Raw genomic sequence first — 25,861 nt, forward strand, 5'->3', positions numbered from 1 at the left:
CAGTGGGGACCAAGAACATGGTGAGGTAGATCTATTATGTCAAAAGTAGTGCTGCACTAGAGTTTAAACTGGGATGGACGGCTCTATCCAAATATTGATAGCAATGCTATCAATGTGAGGCCGGGTATCAGGTGAGCAGATGCATGTAGACTGTAGCGAGAGAGAGCATAACGGCAGAGGGAAAGCGGTACAGAGAGTCCTTTTAGTCTTTTTTCATTATGAAAGAGCTCACTGAGGTCACCGTCTTTACAATCCGACTGCTTTTGGAAACCAAAGTGTGTTCCTCAGGTGCCATGAACAAGAAATACAGATATACGGTGACCCACACTGGCTTCAGTGTTCAGACCTGCTAGTTTGATGGCTTATCAGTAGTAGCGGTGATGCAAACTACCAATGACAGCCCGATCTGGACTTCACTCTTTGAACTGCTATAGTTGCATTTTTACTAACGGTCGCTTATTTAAACATTCAGGATACACAGAGAAACATGTTGATTCATTTAGCTATGTTGGTGTTCCTACATCACCATAACAATGTTTGCTTGGCTAAGTAACGCCATGGCAGTTATAAAACATGGAAGTAGCTTCCAGGTCGTAAAACTTCAGCCAACAGGGGAATTCCTTAAAACCTGGTTTCTATCTGAAGTCTGTTTTTGCAGAAAAACTTCTGGTCCCATAGAAGTGCACGGGGTGGTCTGACTGCAAACATGTTTCTGCTGAGTTTATGGTTTATGCAAATCTTAAAAATAAGGACTGTTTTGTAAATCTTGGTCATACCTTGTTTTAAAATGAAGGATTATCTTCACTACTTTGTATGATATAAAACTGCACACTTACTGGCTAATGATCTGTCATCATAAGTTGTTAGGGCCCCTTTATACCCGCCACGCTGTACCTGGTGAACAGCACCATATGACAAAGCTGACGCTAAATTGATTGTCCACTTTCTCTAGCTGCCATTTCTGCAGGCCGTACACCTCTCGATTTTTATAACTGGCATGTTTTGGCCGTGGTGCTGAGCTGGGTTGAGTGTAAAATCGAGTCAGTTTTTCACCATTTTAATGATCTATCAGTAAAGAAACTCAGAGATTCCCAGATTATACAGAGGGAGACAAAAACGAACTGAAAAAAACTCTTTGACGACTTCTCCTCCTATATCAGCACAGATGTGGAGATACTGTCTGAGTGGCGACACCTGGCATTCAGGAGAGTACTGCAGCAGCTATCTGCACTGTGATGCCACCCATCCATTCTCTTCTGCTTATCCTCAGGCTACGTTCACACTAGCCCGGATAGATTTGAAAACGGCGTTCAGTCATTTTCACAGAGTTGTGTGTCCACATTGAAGCGGTCGAAAACGGTTACGTTCCAGTACTGCGCATGCGTGAAACGCAAGAAGATTCAACCTGCCTCATTTCTGTCTGCCGTTTATTTACTTTCCGGCTCTTTGAAACGTTGCGGCAAAATGTTGAGGAAAAGCACCGAGTTTTTTAAATGGACTAACAATGAGGTGGAGTTGTTGCTGCGAGTAACACAAAAGTACAAAGTTGCAAAAGTGAGTGAGAATGAAAGAATTTAAAGAAAAGCTCTCTGGAGCATGTACAGACTGCTATTAATCTTTGATAGGGCTGTCAAATTTGAGAGCAAACAAAACAACTGCTGTATAATGCCCTCCGCTATCTTTGTTTAATTGGTCACATGACTGCATCACATGACTAAAATGCGTCATCATTTTCGAAAAGTCTCCGTTTTCGCTGTCCACATTGCCACGCGAAACGAGAGCGTTTTCAAAACGCCGTCTGTGTGGACGGGAGGCCAAAACGGAGAGAAAACGATGTGTTTTCAAACGAAAATGTATTAGTGTGGACATGGCCTCAGCATAGGAGCTGGAGCCTGTCCCAGCTTCCATAGGGCGGGAGGCAGGGTACTCCATTCTGACACAGATACCCACAGAGATACAGACTCACATTCCCATGGGTAATTTAGAATTACCAATGAACCTAACCCCAGTAATGCATGTTGGCTGTGGGAGGAACCCTCAGGACCTGCTTGCTGTGAGGCAACAATGCTAACCACCGTCTTGCCCTTGCACTGAAATGGCAAGCATACATATATGTGGCTATGTGATAACATTACCGGTGGCATGCAAACTGACCAGCAGGATCGGTATACCGGGGCTTTCAACCAATGACCATGCAGTTTCACTAAGACAGTGGAAAAGCTCATCTTGAGGCTTCAGAACTGGAAACCAATAGGTGACATCATGATAGCTACATCTACTATTTATTAGTACATTAGCAGAAGCTAAGTCCCTCTTCAATGGAGCTAATGTTCATCAGCTAGATAGAGATTTTTGCCCATCAGAGAAAAATATCAGTTACATCTGTTTGGCATTAGAAACACAGACAGCAGATGAGTTTAGCAGCATGGCAGAGAGCGAGCATAAAGAGGAAAAACAAGGTGACGGGAGGAGGTGTATTGTGTGGCAATACAAAAAGCTCCAAAAAAGGATGTAGTCTGAGGGACGGGCAGGCTTGTGTAAGAGCTGATTCTCAAATTGAAGCCCACCCACGTAGTATGATGCGACTACACACACACACACACACGCCCACAAATACCCCTGAATGTTTCTGTGCATCGCTTCCACCCAATTCAACTAAATGAAACCCATCTTTGACGGGAGCACACGGTCCATGCTTTACCCCATGCTGGATTCTCGATGTGGATGCAAACACACACTTGTACACAGATGTATAGTCAGCAAGGCTGATATGAAGATAAAGATAGAATGAGAAGATTGTTTTTTTTCTCTTTCCCTGCTTCCACAATGGGTCTTATTTCACCTTTTTATTGTTCTCCTTGGTCTCTGCCTCGTGCTGCGACCTGCCTTTCCTTCTTTCTCTGCTGTTTTTTAACCCCGTGGCTAACATCTCTCTCATTCTCTCAACCTACGGGAGGCTTTGCCCTCTCTCCTGCTTTCTTTCTCTTCCGTTCTTTTTGTCTTAAACCCCAAGAGTCTTTGCTCTACCTTCCAATGTATTCACCATTTCATCTTCCTTCACTGCTTCCTGCTCTTTTGCCTTGTGCACTTTTTACCTTTCGCAGCCTTTTATGACCTTGCTTTAACCAGGCATACTTTGCAGCAGAAGGGCCACAGGGGCATTGGGGGTTCGGCTGGGTGAAGTCACAGAGACAAAAACAAGTGGGATAGAAGTAACTCAACAGAGTGGAACTTGAGACTTTAGTTTCCATACAATCCAGACAAGCTGTACTCTCAATATCTAATTACCAGTGTATACTACAGTACAGCACCGAAGAAACAAATCTCAGCTTTGAAGTTCAGGTACTAGTACTAGAGTGGATCACCTGGATGATTTATTACACTTGCCTGACCTCTCAGACACACAAGGTGAATGGACCACCCTCTGAGTCCCACCCAACGTTCATCATGGATTCATCCAGATGTTCGCTCGCTTGACTCTTACTGACATCCAATTTATAGCTTGTAAATAAATAACCATTTGAAACTGTGAACTGTGACTCCCAGTTTATCTTATCCTTGAGCAATACCTAGATTTGAAACATTATCTATGCAAGTTTCTTTTACATGCAAAACATATACAGCTTTTTAAGGTATTTTTGTATTACGTTCCTCAGAAGTAGAGCTACGATACGGTGCGACTAACTAAAGTTTCACGGTTGCAGATTTTTAAATGTGTGAATTTTGCTTCTTTTCCTTTCAGTAACTTTGATAATTTAACAGTTTGGCCTGTTGGTTGGAAAAGCAGCATTGTGCTTCTGACTTGAGCTCTAAGATCAATTTTTATACTTCTTTGTGTTTTTAAAAACTTATTTAGGCTACCAGCAGGTAGTCCACATTGAACTCATTCACCTCCAGTGCAAACTTTTTGAATGTTCGGGCTGTCATTCGCTGCCTGACAGCTTAACCACCAATCAGAGCACATTATAACGTACTTCAGGCAAGTCCAATTAGTTACTGCTGATTTTCAGTCCAGTAATTTGGCATGCCTATCTTTTCTCCCCGTTTCCCTTCCTTAAGAACCCTTTTTGACAGCCACCCCTCCACTGTGACCATTTCTGATGAGGCTTTAGTGAACTGTAGGTGGATCAACTGAACTTCCAGATGGATCTCTCAGGTCTTTGCTGGATATTTTTCTTATTTCTTAAGTACGTGACTTTCAGATATAGTTCTTTTTTTTAAGGTCTGTCATTATTTCTTTTGTCCCGCACTTTTCCAGCTGTCTCAAAGTTTTTAAGGACACATGGCACACCAAGCAGAGCTATGCCAAATGTTCGACTACTAATTTTTGGGGAATCGCTCTGCTGAAATTCATTGCAATTTAGTTTTATTAATGGTGCCAAACCACAACAGCATTCACCTCAACTTGCTTTACACTGTAAGGTAAACCCCTACAATAATACAGGGAAAACCCCAACCATCCCCTATGAGCGAGCACTTGGCGACAGTGGGAGAGAAAAACTCCCTTTTAACAGGAAGAAACCTCAGACGGAGCTAGGCTCAGGGAGGGGCGGAGCCAACTGCATCGACTAGTTGGAGTGATGTATGATTGCAACTTAGTAATTGTTGTGGACTTTGATGTTCTTCATAAATAGTTACTTACTGTAGTTGAGTAGACTTAACACTTTCACCCACCAGTGTGGGGCGCTATTGCCAAAAGCTACTGATCTGGTCATTAAGTGCACTCACTTCAGCTTGAAAAGATTTATTACTGTACACAACACGTCTTCAGTAAATTACACTAGGCATATCAAACATTCTATTTACATATACACGATTTGCTCTGAAAATTGATTTAAAGCACTTCTCCACGTTCTCTTTTTTATATTAACTGTACATTTTCTCCTTAATGCTTAGTAGAGGAGGTGTAAAGTATGAAAACAATATAATTTATAAATGAGAACATTGCTCAAATAACTGTTCAGACTGTAAGATTATGTCAATTTAAGCTCTATTTTCCATAAGTCTCTCCCTCTAAAACCTATCTGCTTTGCAGCCAGACATTAGACACATAAATCATAAGACTACACAAACGACAACCATCTCGTCTAGTGTGACTAAAAAAAGAAAGAGGGAAAATCTGTTTTTTTGTTGTTGTTGTTGTTTTTTTTTTACAAAAGCTTGCATAGATATATACATGTGTAAATAATATACATTCATATAGAGTTTAAGTGCAGAAAACTATGAGGATGAAGACTTTTTCTCATTGGGTATCACAGTCCCAGTGACAGCCGCAGAGCCGTTTTCTCTTATCTGAGCCGCTTCTCTCCGTTCTCTCTCTTTAGCATTCCCCCCCCCCTCCGAATCCCATAATTTCTCTCCCGGGGTGTTAATTTGCTACGGTGAGGATCAGAGGGCCAAAGGGCTCCAAAGGAAAGTCAGAGTCCAGGGAGGGTGCAGTGAGCGTGCTTGAAATGGATCTTGTGTGCTTGCGTTCGTGCAGTGTGTGTGCATTTTATTGTCTGCTGGGCATCTGTTGACTGAAAATCTGCAGTGATGGCTGGTCTCCTTAGAAGGGAAAAACAAACGTCGTGAAGGGTTTAAGTGTCCTCGAACAACACTTAGAGGCTCAGTTCACCTCGAAATCCCCTTCCATACACCGAGCTAGCTACACTACTGCTAGACATAACTAGAAGAATGGGCAATGAGAGCTTCACATGTACAAAAACTGGTTTCTGTGTGTACAATAGAGATCATTTATAATATTAAAATGATCTTTTTTTATTAATGATACCGGTGACTACTAAGTGAACTGTAGTTAGCAACTTTTTGCCCGCGCTTACAACGCACAGGTAGGAGCGAGTGAAGATCCTAGACATCGACCAAAATAGCACCATGATAAATGTTGCTCATGTTTGGGATGAAACTTTTATTTTTTAGGTTTTTTTGCTTTTTAGCAAGCGCTGCACACTGTTGATGCTGTAGGGGAGTGGTAGGAAGGCACTGAGGCGCTGAGGAGCGAGCATAAACAAGGATCAGAGCACTCTACTGAAGGTAACGAGTCCAAGTATATCTTATTTTTTAAACTTTGTTAACGATATGTTACAATCCAAATTTTCCTAATAAAAGAAAAGACATGTCAGTTCCTTTAGGATTCAACATATAGTGGATCTAAACCTTCTGATGATTCAATGATTTGATGCACTTTCCATCCAAATGTCTGAATCTGCACCGTCAGCACACGCAACGATAGAGCCCAAAGCAGGCTCACCCCATCCCTCCTCTTGAATATTGGATGAGGCTGATGCATCCTTCCAGCCTCGCAGCCGGTACAGCAGGTCAGAGTACCAGATGTGGCATGAACGATGCTGAGACTGATCCGTGCTTCTGTAAATGCTGTTCACTTTGCTCGTGAGCACGAACCGCGGCTCAGGAACAGGATGAGTCAAGGTTTCTGGCAGCGGCTGGGGAAGCAATCGTTCACCCGTTCCCCTCCTCCCTTGCCCTTTCCCTCCCTTCCTGGGAGCTCGGGCTGGCAGCAGTCACAAGTCAAAAGGACAAGTGGAGGGAACCTTAATTTTGCTGCAGCCCCCGCAGACGTTCAGACCAGTGGTTATCTCTTCTGGATTTACTGCCTCCATGTTACATTTATGAGCTGGGACAGTTGTGTTTGCTGAGATTTTCACTGATAAGCCCAAGGAATATCAAAAAACTCATACTCCCAATTCTCCAGTGCATAGCTGCATCTAAGTTTCTCTCTTTTGCACTTACTTGTTCTGTCTCCTTCTCCCTCGCTCTCTCTCTCCCCCTCCTAAAATACCAATCTCAGACTCCAGAAATAAAATCGGAAGAGGAATCTGCTGAAGGGCACTCTTCGCAGAGAGCGATTAAGACATTTCTGGCACATTCTCCTGCATCCCGCGTTTCCGGTTTGAGAGGTGAGGCAGAGCAATCTCATGCTGCATTGGCTCTACAAGACAAACCAGGCTGAATAATTACACAGAGCAGGACAACAATCAACAAAGTCCTGACATAAAAAAAAAAACCCAGCAAAGCACACAATTGTCTTTCCAAACTGCTGACAGCCTCCCAGTCGCCATCACCTTTGCTTAATGGTTAGCATTGAGGCTGTGCATCCACACAGAAAGATGACAAATAAATTCAATTATTCCACCAAAAAGAACTGCTGTCAGCAGTGATGAGGAAGCACCGGAGGGGGATCAGCGATGCAGAGTGGTTTATCAGACCCGAGCCAAAAGCAGTAGGTGGCAGACTTCAGAAGAAAGTTATCTGATGATCTTCTATGCTCTCTTTACAAGCTGTGAGTGTTGTTCTCCTTTCTTTGCAGTGGTGGCACGCTACAACTACTCTCCAAGGATCTCCTGGCTGGCGGAGGTGTGAACGAGTAGATGAATGTCACGCCTACGGGCCTTTAGGACCTCGCACAACAGCCTGCTTTTATTGTCTCTAAACTGTGGATGCAAGCCGCACTATTTGTGCTTGCTGATCTAATAAAATCCACCCATTTTAGACCGCCACCACTAGCGCAGCATTTTCTGGCTGGCCTTATGTCGCAGGAATGTAAAAACGGTCAGTAACAATTTGCTGTGAGCATTTTCTTACTTTAACACTTCATAAAAGTATGTAATCTATAATTACAACCTCCTTTTTTCTGGCATTAAGGATGACAAAAAAAAGCTAAACCTGCGACACACTCAAAGTCGTAAATGTGTCTGCAGTTGCACTTTTCTAGCTTTAGATACATGAACGCTTGATTACAGATGATGAAGTGGACAGAGGGAAAGGCTGGCTGAGAGTGCAGCTACTGTTTAAGGATTCCCTCCCACAGTGTATGCATTTAAAGTTTTAACAATGTGAGTGTGTGCTCGCGCGTGTGTGCGCGAGTGAGCAAAGACAGAGAAACAGTATGAGGCGAGCTGGACCCCTGCGTCTCCTAGTCATTACAGCTCATTTGTCTGAGTGCTATTCCACTTGGCTGGGTTGAGTTAACAGTTTGCCCTGGCGCTCTCCACCCTCCTCTGAGCCGAGCACAGTGACACATGTGGAGAGAGGGAAATGGGAGCATAATATATGAGTTTGTCTGGGTGCACGCACATTCGCACACAGCATGCACACAAAAGAAAACTTTGCTTGCTGCTTAATAGCAGGCAAACACAAACTGTATATGGATGTCAACACTCCTCAAAGCCGGATTGCAACTCATACGACTTAAGGCAAAAATGTTTGAGGGTAAAATTTGCAGCACCGGCGGCTGTTTAATCCCCTCCCGATCCCCTGCAAAGTCTAATGACAGCTAATCAGATGCACATCCACAGTCTAATTAACCAATTAGCAGCTAATGGATTCACATACACTACACAAAATGCCACGGATTCATTACGAGACACCCATAGTTTTCACTTTACCCAAGACTTTTTGGGCCAAATGTGAAAGACAGAAGGCAGTTAATGCAAAATGCACAGATGCAGCAGCAAACCGAGGGAAATTAGGGGTGACAAGAGGAAAAAATAACATTTAAATCAATGGTGCACATTATGTTTTAAAAAAACTGCAAAAAAAAGATGCAACATTGCTATCGGTGCACACACATTCACGCAGTAACCGAGCGTATTAACACATCTAATTTTAAAACTGCATTTGTATTTGAAGATCACAGAGAGCCCGTTTCGATGCCGAACACATTTTTTGGCTCCTTAATTAGCATCCAATGAAACTAAAGTTAGAAGAATTTGTTTATTATAAGGCACACGAATATCTCAGCTGAAGAATGAACTTCATGTCACGGTTGTGATTCGGGTTTCACGACTTTTGTCTCCAGAGGAAAAAAAATGAGCGTTGCCCTAACGTCGTCCAGTATCGTTACAAACAGATTTATCTTATTTTATTTTTTCCCCATCAACACAGTATTATTTACTCTGCAAAGAGCAAAACAATACGTGACATGCCAGGGCTTGTCAGAGTGACTGATTAACAATCAATAAAAACCGAGCAATTAAGTCCAAAAAAAAAGAAAAGCAAGAGAAGGAGAGAAATTACAACATTGCAGCACAGCAGGACTCTACATAAAGAAAAACCTGGCAAAAACAAGACAATTAAGGGATGTGTGAAAACCATCTGGCTGCTTCTGTTTAGCCACAATAGAAATAACTTTTTTTTTTTTTTTTTTTTAGAGCTTGCAGCTAATGGAGCAAGTACTCATTAAAATGTCTCACTTTCGGTTAAACTTAAAAAAAAAGTTCCTGCTATTCCATCTTATAAGCACACTGCAGCGTGTATCTTCATAGGCCATTAATATTCTTATTAGCAGTTAGCTTACATTTGTCATGATTTATGAGCTTAATTCAGCAACAACGTGGAACAAATGAAATTTCACAAGCACATTTAGTATCTTAAGAAAAAAGAAAACCATATCTAAAGCGTATACATCTATATTAAGAAAGTAGCTAATATTTGCTGTTGTTTACTTACGTACAGTTAGGAATGGGAGTTTGTACTTCTACCCTCTGGTGCCTTTTTACCATGTTTAAAAAACTGGTAAGTTTTTATGGGCTGTAAAGTCACATTTCTTTTACTTCATTAAATTCTTACTGCTCTCTCGTCAAGACTGTTTCCTGGAATTCGGCAACTGATTCCAGTAAGAAACTCTCTCAGAAAAGCCACTTTCTGCTACGTGTTCAGTAAAGCTGGTACATTTAACAGCTCAAACGGTATAAACACACCAGGACTCTCTGAAAACAGCTAAAAGGAGAGTGAATAGTGGATGCACACTGATGATATGGACAAAAACAAAATCATTAATGCTAATGTTGCTCCGTGTGCAGAACAGCTACTGCTGACCAACATGGTACTTTACACAGTTACTAGCTCTTTATCCTGTGAAAGCCTACTAGGAGTAACCCTTTAAGCTCTTTTCTGAACCGAGTGGTTTCTGTCATGTCTCGGGCCTGGATATGGAATAAAATGACTGGATGTGCACCAGAAGTTAGTGAGGGCTGTCTCTACCTGTGCAGCTACCTTTGGAAAACCTCCAAACCTATTTGAATGGTCGGCAAACAACGTCTTTATTGATATAAAATGAGGTGTCAGTATAAAGGTGACCTCTGACCTTGAGCTTAAGGTTGAACCAGTTGGGTGCAGCCCGCACACCGACCCATCCAGCAGGGGTGGCACAGGAGGAATCGAGGGTTCTGAACGGGCCAACCGCAGTAGTTTCGGGTTACGTCGACCTGACGTTTAGCTACACTTCCAGGGGGCTTAGCATTACGACACAGCTACGGAGTAAATTACACACTCAAGCATAAATCCCCACAAAGTCTTAATGACATCCTTAGAGACCGTACAGCTTGTCACATATGTAATGCTATTGATGTGCATGTTGGACAATCATTTAAAAATCTGATTTTAGAAACTGTCTCTTGTCTGATCAGATATTTTATTGTCTGTTTGAACAAAAGTTCAAACACGTTGAATCTTGAAAACTTCAAACCTCGATCTTAATTTGTTCAATAGTTTATATGTACAGTCTGAACTGGGTGGCCCCTGCCTTTTGCCCAACATCAGCTGGGATAACCCAGCCTAACCTTTCACTCTGACCATAGGTTAAGGTTTTCAGAAAATAAGATGTCAGAGAATTATATCTGTTACCTAACAGCCAAACAGATACCTTGTCTTTAACAAAGCCTAAACATAGGGGATAAAGAGCTGGCCTGGCTCCATCAGAAGCTCGCTAATTAACGCCCTGTGTCCCATTTGTTGCATCCTTGAAAAAAAACAAAAAACAAAAACCCCAAAACAACAATAACAAAATTTTCCTAGAACGCAAAACTAATTGGTTCGCCAACCAATTTGGGTGTTTTATTCAGTTTTTTCCCCCCATGAAATTAAATATATACGACTTGTCTTATTCCTTTTTTTCTCCTCACAAATATTAAATAGTCAGCCTTAATGATCCATTATTCGTTGGGCTCAGCTAACAAATGGCCAAGGAACACCGGCACCGTGAGCGCAACTCTTATTATTTAAGTCTCAATGTGAAAGGATGTTAATTAAAAATCTGTCCCGCAAGAATAACTTTAAAAAAATTCAAGGCTGGAAAAAGTGCAATTCGACTCAAATTTATCTCGAGTGTAAAGAAATGGAGGTGTGAGGCGTGTGTCCGCACGCACGCACACTGTAACACACCCACGTATGCACGCGACTCACAAGTTCACAGATTGACTGCGCTCAGCAAGAAGTGCTTCACGGATGGCAGTTTTCCTTTCTTTTTCCGCATGACAGACTTATCAACCGAGCTCAGGTGGTGCCCCATCTGCTTGTGCACATTTAAAATACACACACACACTCGCTTACTGCTTACACAAGAAGACGCATGCTCAAGGAATAAACTCAATCAAATGTCTGCCCTTCAAATTTCATTTCTGATCCCCCTCTCTCCCCCTCTGTGACCACACTGTGACCTCTCCTCCTGTTCTTCCTTATCACTGGTTCGCCTACACGCGAGTGATACCGAACAACCTCAAACTCTCCTTCGAGTCTTCATCGTTTTATCTTTCTTGCCGTCTCCTCGTCTGCGGTGAAATCCCAGCGACGATGCACCCCGCTGCGCAGAACCCACCTTGCCCAGCGGAGCAGATGGTTGAGCAACGGAAGCGGGGCAGGCGAACAAGCCCGTTTGGCATCACGTGCACGCTTAAGCATCGTAAAATATGTTAAAATGATGCAAAAAGCATTTACTAACCCAAACAAGAAAAGGTGCATTCAGTGCATTAGAACGCAGGCTTCTCGGCAGTGATGCCCTGATTAAACGCATGCCTCAGACAGTCAGTCATAATAAGTGTTTTAGCTTCACAGGAGTTCAAAACTTGATCGGAAAAACTTACATATATTTCTCATTCATTGAGCCATTGGGGTATAATGCATCATGAATGTATTCATCCCGGCAGCATTTATGCATTTATATAATTCTGTTGTACAGAGCCACAAGCAACTGGGAATCAATACACACTTCAGCCTGCATAATGGGGGATGTAGAAGGCATAAGATATGCACATACCAAACACTATAAAATGCGCCTTGACAGAAAATGCTTCAAGAAAGTGCCGAGAACAAAGAGAAACTAGCGGCTCGAGGATGAGTAATGGGATGAAGGTGAGCATATGTAACGCCACAAATGTCTTCTCTCAAGAAACAGATAATTCTTCGCGTGCTGCTGGATTACAGGCAATTAAAGATTCAAAAAAATAAAATATTGACCTAACGCTGACCTCCTCGTGTTTTCAAAAACGCAACGGCCGGACAGCAGAGTCGGCTCGGTAAACTGACCTGCATAAAGTGCCATTTGTTAGGCAATTATCTTTATTCTACCAAGCAGAAATGACTTGTGCTGAACGGTAAGGTGTGCTGGTGCGAAACTCATAATGCCACGCAGACGCTATAATTAGGTAAAGCTTTACAGGGTGAAGAACGGGATCCTGGCCGACCTACGGGGAAAAAAAATCTGACGGCCAAAAGCAATTTGCAGGCGCCCTCCAATTTTCTGGAATTATTCTTTGATTTTAACGATGTAAACAAACACTGTCTTCAAATGACTTGGACTTGGGTTGCAGTAGAAGAGCAAATGATCGGCCAGTTCCAAGAATCTCAAAGCAAGAAATCCTACTGTGCCTAGCTGCTGTTAAGAAAGTTGTTTATGTGCTAGGTTTGCTTTAATAAAAGTTTATAGCATCAATCCTTGGAAAGCCACTACAGCTGGCCGTGTTTAACTTTTCAAGGTTACCTCAATCAGACTCGATGCAGAAGCTGTTTGAGCGACTGCTGAAAGTAAAACGTGTCGTGACTTTTGGATACGTGACCCGTTGCCCACATGTACGTTCGAGCATTTACAGTAGCTGTGTGCAAAACATTACCGAGTTCTAAATCACCGCCTTTGAGTTGTGGGCTAAAAAAAAATCAATCCAGTGCACTGGTGAGCCCGCGTCTCGTGTGGAGCCCTGACCTCTCGGTCACCTTGCTGCAGTAAAATATGAATCGAGGATATGTGTGAGCGCGTGGGTGCCCAGATGCCGACGAGTGTGTTCCGGGTCAGTTATGTGGGAGGCAGATCACGTGACCGCTACCGAGGCCAGGGCACAAATGATGGACGTCAGTTTATCTGTGCTTTATGTGTGCGCACGTACCGGCAGAAAGTCTCGGGCGGGTCCTCGGCGTCTGCATCTCTTGCCGTGCATGAGGCAGCATGTGGTAACGCTTGGCTTCGTTCACCAGATCGCGACACGCCTCTGAAGATTTGATCAGCTCCTCGTTGTCCACTACGTTCAGCAGATAGGACGGGTGGATGAAGGGAAGACGCACCACCGCTAACAGCTCTGACAAATGCTGATAAGAGAAACATAAAGGGAGGGAAAGGAATAGAGAGTCATTACATGTTCCAGGTTGCAGTTAGTGAGTGCTGCTTAAATAACCTGAAAGAGATCTAAATAAAGAAACAGAGTGGGTTGTCCACCAATTAGAAGGCCGGCAGTTTGATCCCAGTCTCCTCGATGACTGCGTGTGAAAATATCCTTAAGCAAGAGTTTCCCTGATAGATCTATCAGAGTGTGAGTGTGTGAATGTTAGATATAGAAAATAAGCACCTGTATGAGACTGTTGACTAAGAAATGGCAAAGGGAAAATCAGCCCTTTTTTTCCTACCGGACAACACGTGTTACAGCAGTGCTATATTTTACATGCAAGAAAAATGATCCCCATTAACTGGATGAAGCCTAACCCTCTTATATTTGTACAAAAGATGGCCGCCATCCTACAACTTCGATTACCTATATTTACAAAAAGATGGAGACCTGGTACTCTCTACCTCGATTTAAATGGCTTCTGTTTAAATTAAATTAAATGAAGCCAACATTCAAGGTTTGGCTTTTATGTTTTGGGTTTTTTTCCCTTTCTTTTTTTTTGCTTTGTTGGGTTGTTTAAAAAATGTAAAATTGCCTGTAAGCTGTGTTATTGTTAAAGTTCCAATTTACCGAACACTAACAGTGTTTGAATTAATTTAGTTGAAGTGATCAAAGAACAGTGTTTTTGCTGTATAGCCAACATTTATGTTTCTTGCAGGGAAAAGAAACCATCGTGTTTGATAAAAGCCGGGACCGTTAGCGTGGGAAACCTGGCAGTAGCAAGACCATTAGCTCAGTTACTGTCAGTGTCAAAACTTGAAAGCTGCAGTGAAACCCTGCACGCATTTTCTAAAATTTCTACACTCGTATCGGACAAAAATGCTAAAACGTGTAGAGAAAAATGAGAAAATGCCTAAGTGAGTCCTCACAGATTGAAGTGACTGAATTTCCCCAGTAATTTTCCAAAAAAGCAACTAAAAGGAACTCTGGAGACTTGTTTTGAACCGCGTCACTAAAAGTTTACAGTAAGATCCGAGCCTCAGCTCACTTTGGTACGTACATTCGGCTACGATGAGACAGCTGACACTGTCGGCGGGGGGCGGTGGGGTGGGACTCTTAATTCCACCCTCAGCGCTTCTGATTCCCTCTCCCCACCACCCCCATCTCCAAATAAAATCTTTCATGAGACAGCTAATGCTCTTTTGCAGCTAAATTAAGACCAAGTTCTGGCTAATCACAACCCATTCAAGCCAAGATGCTGCAGTGCCACCAGCAAGATTTAAAAAAAAATTTTGTAACATAAAAATTGCACCATTAATTTCCCGCGGTGCCGAGCTGGTTAATGACAATTAGGCTTTGAAGGTAAAGGGGGGGGGAGGGACTCTTTTTACTATAGCAACTTTAGCATATTTGTGTTTGTTTCATCTCTGGGCGTGCATGCATTTATGCTTATACTGTATAGGTGTTCAGCTCAGAGGTAGGACAGGCTGTTGCTATAGCAACCTTGTCTATAGCTCTGGCTGCTGAGTGAATTTTTTTTTTGCCTCCCTTCCAGTATGTGTGTACATGTGTACGTGTGTCCCCCCCTCACACCTCACCGCCGACCCCACGGGAGCCTCGTCTACGCTGACAGTAAAAAGCTGTAAACAAGCTCGGACGGAGCGACAGAGAGTTGGGTGGAGGCTGACCCCATTGACCCTTTGGCTCAGAGCGGCGCACACGAGCCACGCGGGGAGGGCGACAGAACAACGGGCTCAGAAAAGCATCATTCAGCCGAGTATAAATAATAAGCAGACACTGCCTAAGCGCATCTCTCTTTCTCTTTCTCCCTCCACCTGAGGCCTTTTAAGTCTGGCATGTGTCCCATCTGCTCTCCAGCGATGTCCTGAGCTCATCTGACCAGAAAGAAGTAAATAAGACGTCAGACTGCGGGACAAAAAGACGGAGAGACAAGCGTGAGAGGAAGTAGATAGGGCATGGGAAGTGGGGGTGGGAAGCCAAGTGATGACACAACAGGAGGAAAAGAGGAGGCACGGCAGAAAAGGATAAAAGTACGTCGAACGATCTGAAGAAAGACAAGGTAGGAGAGACGAAGTGATGGTTTTATGGCAGTCAGAGAAATCTGCTGATGACATTTCCTCTCTGTGAGCACGCTCGGAGCAAAACGCTGTCCTGCGTTTGGGACTGTCTGTTTCCCTCATCTATGAATTTCCACAGTGCAGTTTATCAAACAAACAGCTCAGTTCCTACATAAACACTTGCAATCGCTCCCAGCACCTCAGCTCAAACACAGAGAAGGTGAAGTCAGAGCAAGCTCCTTAGCATTCTGCAATATTCTTAAGGGAAGACTTCTTTACTCAAGAGAAGCTACTACTTCCAATTAAAGTGCCCCCATAGTGGGAGATTTGCCCCAGTAGTTACTGAGTCATGTCACACTCAAATGGAGGACTTAAGCTTCAGGCTTACTGCTATGGACTTCCATTACAAGGTACTTTACTCCAAGTCTGCTTCAACCTACACCTCTTAGGACATCCTATCAAGTTATTAATACCTGTAATCGGATGTGGCGAAATGTTAAAAGGCCATATTTAATAGTAATTTTTCTTTAAGATAAATATCTTTAAAAACATAACAGTCTGAGGAAGGAAATATTTAATTTTGTTGTGTTTAAAATTCATGTGACTCGTGAAATCTTGCACGGAAATCTGCAGGTTATCAGAAATAGGTCCTCTACTGACTCTTCTGGCCCTCAGAACTAAATTAAAGCTGTATATGGGGCAGTTTCAGCCAGGTGGTGCCCTTAAGGGCACTACAGAAATAAATGTGCTCGAATGCCTGTGCACACATCTGGAAGCCTTGCTCTTATTTGGAACGGCAGGTGGACTGGCTCGCAGTCCGACATCACACAGCTCAGTTGAGCTGGAAACTCTAAAAATGCCTGCGACTAGGATTGGGAAGGTTACTTTTGAAATATAAGAGCCATTTAATTAACACATCAAAGCAATGGAACGTCTTGCACCTAATTAAAATTTCCTAAAAAAAAAATAAAAAATTTAAATTGAGTCATAATGAAGCAAAGACCTCAGGGTCTAGATAGTTCTTCACATCTAATATCCAGCATTTCGATGGTGACAGCTGATAAACAAGCTTTACTTTTTACTGTAATATTAGAACCGCTTTCCAATTTTATGAGGGAAATATTGGTAAATTTCCAGCACTGAAGGCGATCTTGTCTGGGGCAATGGCCACCCATCTCGGCCTGCAACGATCTGATTGGCAGATAAACTGTTCTTAACCTTTTAGTGTATACAGAAATAAACACAGCCCGTCTAGACCTGCTCCTAACCTTAATGCTGCTGCATTCGTGTAAGCATAAAAACTATACAATCTAAGTAATCGTCAACAGTTTGATTAGTAACTGTAATTTAATTCTGCTTTTTTCAAGAACTAATAATGTTAGTAAAACTCGATTTAACTTATAATATAATTGTGCGTGCATGCCTATAACCGTCTTCCTAGCCAGTAGCTAGAGTGTTCAAGGAGTGATGGACATCTGTGTTAGAGGTTCACACACACGCTGCAGAACCACTCCCATTTTAGTGCTCAGTCTCTCGCACACACACAGACACACACACACACCTTTCTTTTACTCACGTCTCCTTAAACAAACATGAAAAAAAAGAGCAAAACCATCCTACTGTACCATCTGCAAATCATAGCTACCTATAAAGCCACATCTGTTGTAGCCTCTCTTCCCTTGCCAAATATCTTTTAATGACAGTCAAACTACCTCAAAGAGAGCATCTGGTCTCTGCAAAAAAGGTTAGGACAGACACTGTTTCCATATACAGGTAAAAATCTGCCTAAAACCAAGCTCGCACATGTGCACAGACACACACGTGCGCGTGTAAATACAGCCAGAGACAGATGGGTGCATTCAGGAGTGGATCCACCATGACTGCGCTGATTTCATCCTGTGCTGTTTGTGGTCAAAGTTGCTGGATTCTGTTCGGAGTGTTCTGTCCAAAAGTTGACTGGCTGGTAAATCTTGTTTAGGAGATTAAGACAATGTATAGTCTCTGAGGCTGAACTCTGATTAAATAAACCAGCCGCTGACTCGATTGCACTGTAAACAGTGTGGGATATCCCCTATGTATGTGTGTGTGTGTGTGTGTGTGAGTGTGGGAAAGAGTGCCTAGCAGCTTTTCTCTACCTTAATTCAGCTTCCTTTCCGCCATCCCTCTCCCTCTGTCCGTCTATTTCTAAAAAAGAATTACTCTCCATCTCTAATTCTAACTAACTCCCTATCTCTCCCACTTCTTCTTCACTTTCTGCCTCTCTCTCTCTCCACCTCCATTCCCCGCTCGTCGCTCTTCCTCCCACACATGCATATATCGGCATGGAAATGAAGTAGAGTTGCACACTTGGTGCTAATATTCAAATCCAAAGTGTCAGACCCCATGAAAAAAAGAAGAAGAAAAAAAGTCGTGCTTCATGCCAGCTATTGAAACTAGTCAAGCAGAAATGATTGCAGATACTGTTTACTCAGGCTGCTGTTTGTCTTCTAAAACAAATGAGCTTCACATTTGTGGTTTTGAAAGGAATTTCTCAACAGCAGCTTGATGGATTACTATGAAATCGGGCACAGAGATTTTTCTTTGCCTGCGTATGAATTAATCTGCCCCAGCATCATGGCCAAAAAATAAATAAAATAAAAAAATGGACCGATACCAGCTTGGTGATTAAATTACCTGCAAAAGCAAACAAAAACTAGCCACAGTCCAGTCAGTCTCAGTCATATGTTTGCTTAATGCTTACTAGCAAACGTTGATAATAGTAAAACCACTATCCCCGTTTAACACGAACATTTCAGCATTATGAACACATGCCGAATGAAAAAGGGGAACATGGGAGACTGTGTATAAAAAAACTGAGAGTCTGCACTTCGCTTACATGCTGACTACCTGATTTAAAATCAACTGGCTGTGTACAGAGGTAAAACTACAAAAGTTGTGTTTTTATCCAACAAATTATGGACCTACTGTGGATTCAGCAAATACAGGTAAACTGTGGGGTTTAAATGAACCAAATCCTGACCAGTGTTGGGAAGGTTACTCCACTACAGATTACAGAATACATGCCCCAAAATGTATTTTGTAACGTATTCCGTTACATTACTCAATGAGCGTAACGTATTCTGAATACTTACTGAATTACTATTACTGAAGGTTACTCGCCATAGCAATACCAACTAGATTTTTAAATCTTAATATAAAATGAGTAACAGTAGGGTGGACATTAGGTAAGGCTGCACTTTTTGCAGCGATCTCAGATCAGATCCGCGGCTCCGAACCGTAGTAAAGGGACCTCTGGCTAATACGTCGGGTTTGTGTCGGGCTCGTAGCCAAAAACTAGCTTTACTTTGCTGTCTGGGTCAACTTTGCTAGCGAGAGACAGAGAGATGCGCTGCAAGGCTGCTTCCAGGCTGCTTCCAGGCTGCTTCCAGGCTGCTTCCAGGCTATATTTTTTAGGGCGATGCCTGTAACACTCTGTATCTGCCTTCATATTAAATAATTTTTTGAATAATAATTTTTAAAAATATTTCTTCACATCATTATGCGAGCCGCAAGTAGAGGTGACATGGGCCGCGAGATTGAGACTCAGGCATTAGAGCCTCTTAATGCGTGTTTTGTTTGGGTTTCCACTGGCGTGGAATTACCAAAAATAGAGAGGACATAGCCGAACACATGAAACAGGAAAAGACCGCCGTGTAATCCATTTAATTCAACAAAGTAACTGTATTCTGAATTCCACCTTTTTATGTATTCCATTACTCCCCAACACTGATCCTGACCCAAACGTCTCAGGAAAAACACCGAATAGACCAGGCAACATTTTTTCAATCTTTTGTTGTCCAATTTTAGTGAGCCTATCTTAGCGGACAGGAGTGGTACCCGGTGTGGTCTTCTGCTGCTGTAGTCCATCTGCTTCAAGGCTTGACATGTTGTGTGTTCAGAGATGCTCTTCTGCACACCTTGGTTGTAAGAAGTTATGGTTTGAGTAACTGTTGCTTTGGTAAAAGCTCAAAGCCGTCTTCCATGTCAGGGTTGTGGGGGATAGTTCCAGCACGTCAACCTTCAAAGTCACTTAATTCAGCTTTCTCTCCCATTGTGATTCACAATTTGCACCAACAAGCAGCTAACAAAGTTCCGAAGCCTCCACTTCAGCATCATGTCCCTCCTCATCTCGTCTCTTTTAAGACCAGTTGTCACGAGTGAGAGGAGGACATGACTGACAAACCAATGACACTGTGAAAGGCAGTCACAAGTCAAATATACCCCGCTGCTCTACTTTAAATCTAAACATTAGCTTAACACAAGTACTTAAAAACAAACATTTGAGGCCACAAAGTCATTAGCAAAGTGTTTACTGGTGACACACATCTGGAATATGGTTGCTTTTTTCCAGATTCCTTTTTGCAACCATGCCAGCTGCCCCCTGCTGGGCTTTATGAATAATCCAAATTTACAGGAATTCTTTCGTGGCTGCGCTTTACACACCTAGATGTTGGAGCCATCTTTTTCACACCACGAAAACGTGAAAAATACATTTTCACTGTGCAAATTCATAATTAAGTTGAACTTAACTCTTCCAGTGGACATTTTTCATGTGTATTAGGTTTACTTGGATGAATCAAAGCTCATCCAAAGGTAAGTAAATCAAAGATTTGGTATTTAAACTCCTTGGGCTTTAACTTTTAAGACTTTGCAATCATGCATAAGTGAAGAGTACATACATTAATGAGTATACTAATTTGTCTATGCGTGTGCATGCGTGCGACATGAACCCCGAGGTAAATTTGAATCCTCGCGACACTCAGACCAACGGGTGACGTCCTCTGAGCAGATGAGGAAAGGCGCCACGTATCCGGCTCCATTTCTCTCCATCTTCAACAAGCTCTCAAGCAATCAGTCTCTCATGCACAGGCACACGCAGAGCGAATGCGGGCGCCTTCGCTCCAGACGAATGGTGTGACCTGTCATTTTCATCTTCTCGCTTACTCATCCAAGCAATCCTTGTGCACTTTTAAACAGAGATGGCATCTAATGGATGCAAATTATATCCACTACAGTGCCAACTGCAAGACATCAAGCCTACTGTGCATGATCCTTACAGATTTCTAAGAAGGAGTTTGATGTTTTTATTAGTTTTTTCTTAAACGTGGAACATATGGAAAGACTCCACAGGAGACTGGGGACATATGGAGGTACTGCTTTTAGCTTGTCTGCCCACTCTCACTTTTTTTTCCTCCCCTGTTCCATTCTCACTGGACGAGCTGCATTTACGAGGAGCTTGTATTCATATCCACTTAGATTCTGATACGCAGCCCTGACAACACCTTCTGACTTCATCTCTCTAATGGACTCAGTCTCACGATGACCCGGTACGCAACAGCACACCGGGTCAGTGTCAGTAGAGACACATGCCCCGCAGCCTCGTCAGACTGCATCTACTGCCGAAACACTGCTGCACAGCCCACTTCAAAAACTTCTCTTTCTCTTCACACATGCACACACACACATTTGGGCAGGTGGACGGAGGAGGTTGAGCCTCGTGAAAGGCAGGGATAATGTGTCTAACAGGGAGCCTCTCAGATCTGTCAGTGCCGGCAGAGAAGCAGCCGGGAGGCCGCCAGCCGCTAACAAAGATGACAAATGTCCACTGAGCATTTCCCATTCCACTACTGTCAGTGAGGACTAACGCTTCTTACTGTGCGTGTGTGTGTGTGTGTGTGTGTGTAAAATGACTGAGTGCCACAGAGGCATCAAATAAATGACACAGGAGCAGTCCTATCTATTTCCTCTGCTTTACTGTGAAAAACGGACGACTCAACACTTAAAACACAACCCTGCATTAAAAATTAAACACACACACACACACAAGCTTACTGACTTATAAGTGTGTGTTCAATAGCGCAAGAACTAAATGTTTGCCCTCACAGCCTTAACAAAACCCACTCAGTTGAAACAAACATGACTCTGCACCCCTTTGTGTGTGTGTGTGTGTGTGTGAGCAGGTTTCTGTGAGGTAAATACATGCATGGCCTTTTTTTTTTTCTTTGGTAACACATTATGAGCAAGTAAAATATGCTCTCGCAAATGGCACTTCATTTGGATTCAAGTGATGCTTTGCTGAGCGTGTTTGTGCTCTTTTGCCTGCACGACTGTGTGTGTGCATATCAGCCAGAAGGAGGGACTGGGGGGTGGTGGGGGGATAGAGAGAGGCGTAAAGGACGACAGACGCTCGATGCTGCCCTGAGCAACTACTGACAGGTGCAATGCGTTGTCCTCTGAGGCCTGTTTCAGCATGACTTCATTCAAAGAAAAAATTTTTTTTTAAAGCTTTCTTCTGCTGATTTCATTAGAAACATATTTGTAGGAACGGCTGCCTTCTTCACATTAACATAAAACTTTTTGGCTTACTTTTTGACAAACTGAATTCTCTTTGACATCGAGTGGATTCTAGTAATTACAGCGTTTGCCTTAAATAACACAGAAGATAGCATAGCAGAGGTTTGAGAACGGTGAAAATGGCGTCCTGTGAGCATATACCCTCATTTGCTTTCCACGAATCGCGTGTCACGCAGCTGCTGTGTGTTCATGAGCGCGCCCGGAGGAGATCAGATGCTGTAACTTTGTTCTGGGCATGCAGCCGCGGTGGTTGAGTGGTTGAGTGGCTGCGGTTCAAAGTGGCTGCACACATCAGGACGACTAAGGGCACCGATGAGAACGGAGGTTTGGGGCGCACTGATCCCGTCCGCTCTGGAAGTCGCGTGCAAGCGATTCTCGCTCTTGTGTGAAAGTTTTTGAGTACGGAATTGGGGATGTGAACGATGACATCCGCAGCATCCGGCGCGAGCCCCTGAGTGCGTTTGTGTGCCACGAAGACAAAGTGGAGAGAAGAGCGGAGGAAAGTGGCCAACCTTGTCTGCCGCATCAATCTCCATTGCCCGGCTCGACCTCTTCAAAGTGCACATAAGTCACAGATCCCGCTGCCAGTGGACTCTACAACAGTTTCACTTTCCTCTTCAAGGACGACTGCTGTGACATAAAGCCACTCTTATCAGAAAAACAACAACAACAACAAAAACAAATTAACCATTCCCCGAGGAGCTTGAGAAGATGAAAAGTTTCTAATTTGAACTCGGAGCCTAAAAGAAGAGAAGTACTAAATTAAAAGTGATGCTTGTGCCGATAGGGTCATTTGGAGTTTTGAAGGTAAATGATTCGTAAAACTGTGAGGGAAACTCAGTTTATATCCTTACTCAGCCTCAAAGCATTTATGTCTTTGATTATTTAATACTCTAACTACATAATGATAGCATCATTTGTTCTGCGAAAATGATTTTTTTCTTACCGAATGCTGGAGGAAAAAAAAAAAATCACCACATTACATGAGTCAACTGTACAAACCCTCCAAAAAAATAATAATAAGCAGCAACCTATAAGCATAAGAGGTAATACCTTTAACTATATTAATGTGGGCGGGGGAGCTGCACATGTCACGCTGGGCCATTGTTATTTCTGATGAGTGGACAGCAGGTCCTCTCTAATGGACAGCCCGGCCTTTTTTATCACAAAAATACACCATTAATTGTTCTTTTTAGCTGTTACATTAGTTGGCCGCTTTCCAAAGAGCCAATTAATCAGCCTCTTTTGTCAGGTTGAGTCACCTGGCAAGATAGGATCCTTTATGAAATATGTTGAAGAGAAGCGTAATGGAGGTCCTATTCAGGGATTTGGCAGAAGCTGGCCTGTTATAATTGGGGCGATGTGTTATCCCACAAAGGACTGCTAGGTGAAAGGAAGGACAGGTCTCTCACCGTCAGCACCTTCAGAGAGCAAACATGATGCTGGAAACCATTTTCTTCCAGCCTTTGTCTCATGAGATTAGACTATTCAGTTTGCACATGCTCTTTTTCATGGTTAGTAAATAAAAAAACTCCATGTTTGTGTGCACGCGCATATTTGTGTAAGACTTTTTTTCAGGCTACAATGACCATGTTCACCCCTGAATCACATATTAATATACAGGTTATTCTTGGATTCACTAACTAGCATATAAAATAAAAAAGGGTACAGACACACATCAACCACTTTATTAGATACATCTTGTTAATGCATGTATCTAAGCTAATCAGCCAATCATATATAAATAATTCAGTGCATTTAGGCATGTAGGCATACTCTACTGGGATTTTCCCCACACAACCATCTTTATGGTTTACGCAGAATGATCCAAAAATGAAAAAATCTCCAGTGAGCAGCAGTTCTATGGATGAAAATACCTTCTAAGAGGTCAGAGGACAATGGCCAGAATGCTTTGAGGTTATAGGAAGGCAACTCAAATAACTCCTCTTTCTAACCAAGGTATGAAGAAGAGCATTTCTGCTAATGAAGCATGTGGGCTACAGCAGCAGCCACACCAGGTGACAGTCCTGTCAGCAAAGGATAGGAAACCATCCATTCATCCATCTTCTTCCGCTTATCCGGTGCTGGGTCGCAGGGGCAGCAGCCCAAGCAGAGAAGTCCAGACCTCCCTCTCCCCAGCCACCTCCCGATGGGACATGGCTGGAACACCTCACCCAGCGTGCCCAGGAGGCATCCTCGTCAGATGCCTGAACCACCTCAACTGGCTCCTTTCGATGTGGAGGAGCAGCGGCTCTACTCTGAGTCCCTTCCGGATGGCCAAACTTCTCACCCCATCTCTAAGGAGGAAGCCCATTTCCGCCGCTTGTATTCGCGATCTCGTTCTTTCGGTCACTACCCACAGCTCGTGACCATAGGTGAGGGTAGGGACGTAGATCGACCAGTAAATTGAGAGCTTCGCTTTCACACTCAGCTCTCTCTTCACCTCAACAGACCGGCACCAATCCGTCTGTTGATCTCCCGCTCCCTTCTCCCGTCACTTGTGAACAAGACCTCGAGATACTTAAACTTCTCCACTTGGAGCAAGAACTTGTCCCTGACCCGGAGTGGGCACTCCACCCTCCTTTTCCAGCTGAGGACCATGGCCTCAGATTTGGAGATGGAGGTGTAGAAAAATGTAGTCCCATCTAATGAGTCTTGATTCCTGCTGAGACATTCACATGGTATGGTGCAAGGATCCATGCTGCCTTGTATCAATAGTTTAGAGTGCTGCTGGTGATGTAATGGAGTGGGGGATATTTTATTGGCTGACTTTGAGCCCCTTTGTACCAACAGAGCATCATTTGAACGCCACAGCCTACTTTAGAGTTATTACCAACCATGTCCAGCACTTTAAGACCACATGATATGTGACAAAGCTCAAATCTTCTGAAACTAATTTCTCCTACATGATATTAATGGTAAATGGCAGCACTTTCTTCTATGCTTTTTCTACTTAACTGCTCTTTATCTTTATCACACATTCATACTCTGATGGATGCATCAGAGAGCAACTTGGGGTTAGCATCTTGCCCAAGGATATTTGTTGTTATGCAGCCATTATGCAGCCAGGGCTTGAACCTTCCTATTAGTAGATGACCTGCTCTTCCTCCTGAGCCAAAGCCACCCCACAGTGAGCTCACCGCACTCAAATGGCCTCCATAATCACCAGATCTGAATCCAGTCGAGCACCTCTGGGATGCAGTGGGATGGAAAATTTCCATGAAGGGTGACAAATCTGCAGCAACTGTGTAACACCGTGATATACCTGTGTAAGGCAGAATGAAGTCAAATAGGGGTCCAACCTGGTAGTAGCAAGGTACACCAAATAAAGTTCAGTGTACATGTAGTATATGTCATATGAATTATACTGTAAAAATGGTGGCTGCTCAAATCAAACGCAGCCGAAGGTTCAAATACCAACATAAGCATGTATACGTAAGAAAAAAAGGCTCAAGCTTCAGACTGCTGTAAATGTTTGGTTTCATATGACATCACAGACAGCAGATATCTCTACAATATGGTCATTTCAGACACAGAATTCTGGCTGTAAGCACAAAACTGTGTTTTGGGCAGCCTAATAACAAGACTCTAAGGTGAGCTTGAAGGATTGAAGGGAGGGTGGCTACATCAAAGTCCAGCATAATGTAAATAATGATTATTTTGAACTCTGACTCGTGCAAAGTTCCTCCAATTAGGTCCAAGAAGAAGAACTTGGAGCAGCAAAAGTGCATAACAGGTCCTCTTTAATCAGTTATAGATGCGCTTTCTGTCAAATAACAGTCACTTCAGGAATACGTTCTTCCAAAAAGGGCATTTCCTTTTTTTCTTTTGAAGCCTCCCTAACTCCCCTTTCACTTAACTTGTAAAGACAGACACATACAGACGCTTGAAGGGTGGCACACCTTCGATGATACCCATTCAAAGAGAACCAAAACAGTTCTGTACTTTCATTCAGCAGCTTTGCGTCTCATAGCAAACCATTATTAACGCTCAAATGCTCTC

At 43.0% G+C, this 25,861-nt stretch overlaps 1 protein-coding gene across 2 annotated transcripts in view; it reads right to left on the reverse strand.

Moving 5' to 3' along the window:
• The window catches only part of LOC134642943 (kelch-like protein 29), a 264,213-nt gene that overhangs the window by 59,455 nt on the left and 178,897 nt on the right, over positions 1 to 25,861 (reverse strand). For both annotated transcript variants that reach the window (XM_063495042.1, XM_063495041.1), the window contains one exon: positions 13,176 to 13,374. In XM_063495042.1, coding sequence (XP_063351112.1) covers positions 13,176 to 13,374 — 199 coding nt within the window. The remainder of the gene's footprint in view (positions 1 to 13,175; positions 13,375 to 25,861) is intronic.

This window comes from Pelmatolapia mariae, linkage group LG15 (assembly GCF_036321145.2).
Source record: "Pelmatolapia mariae isolate MD_Pm_ZW linkage group LG15, Pm_UMD_F_2, whole genome shotgun sequence".
Taxonomy (NCBI): Eukaryota; Metazoa; Chordata; class Actinopteri; order Cichliformes; family Cichlidae; genus Pelmatolapia; species Pelmatolapia mariae.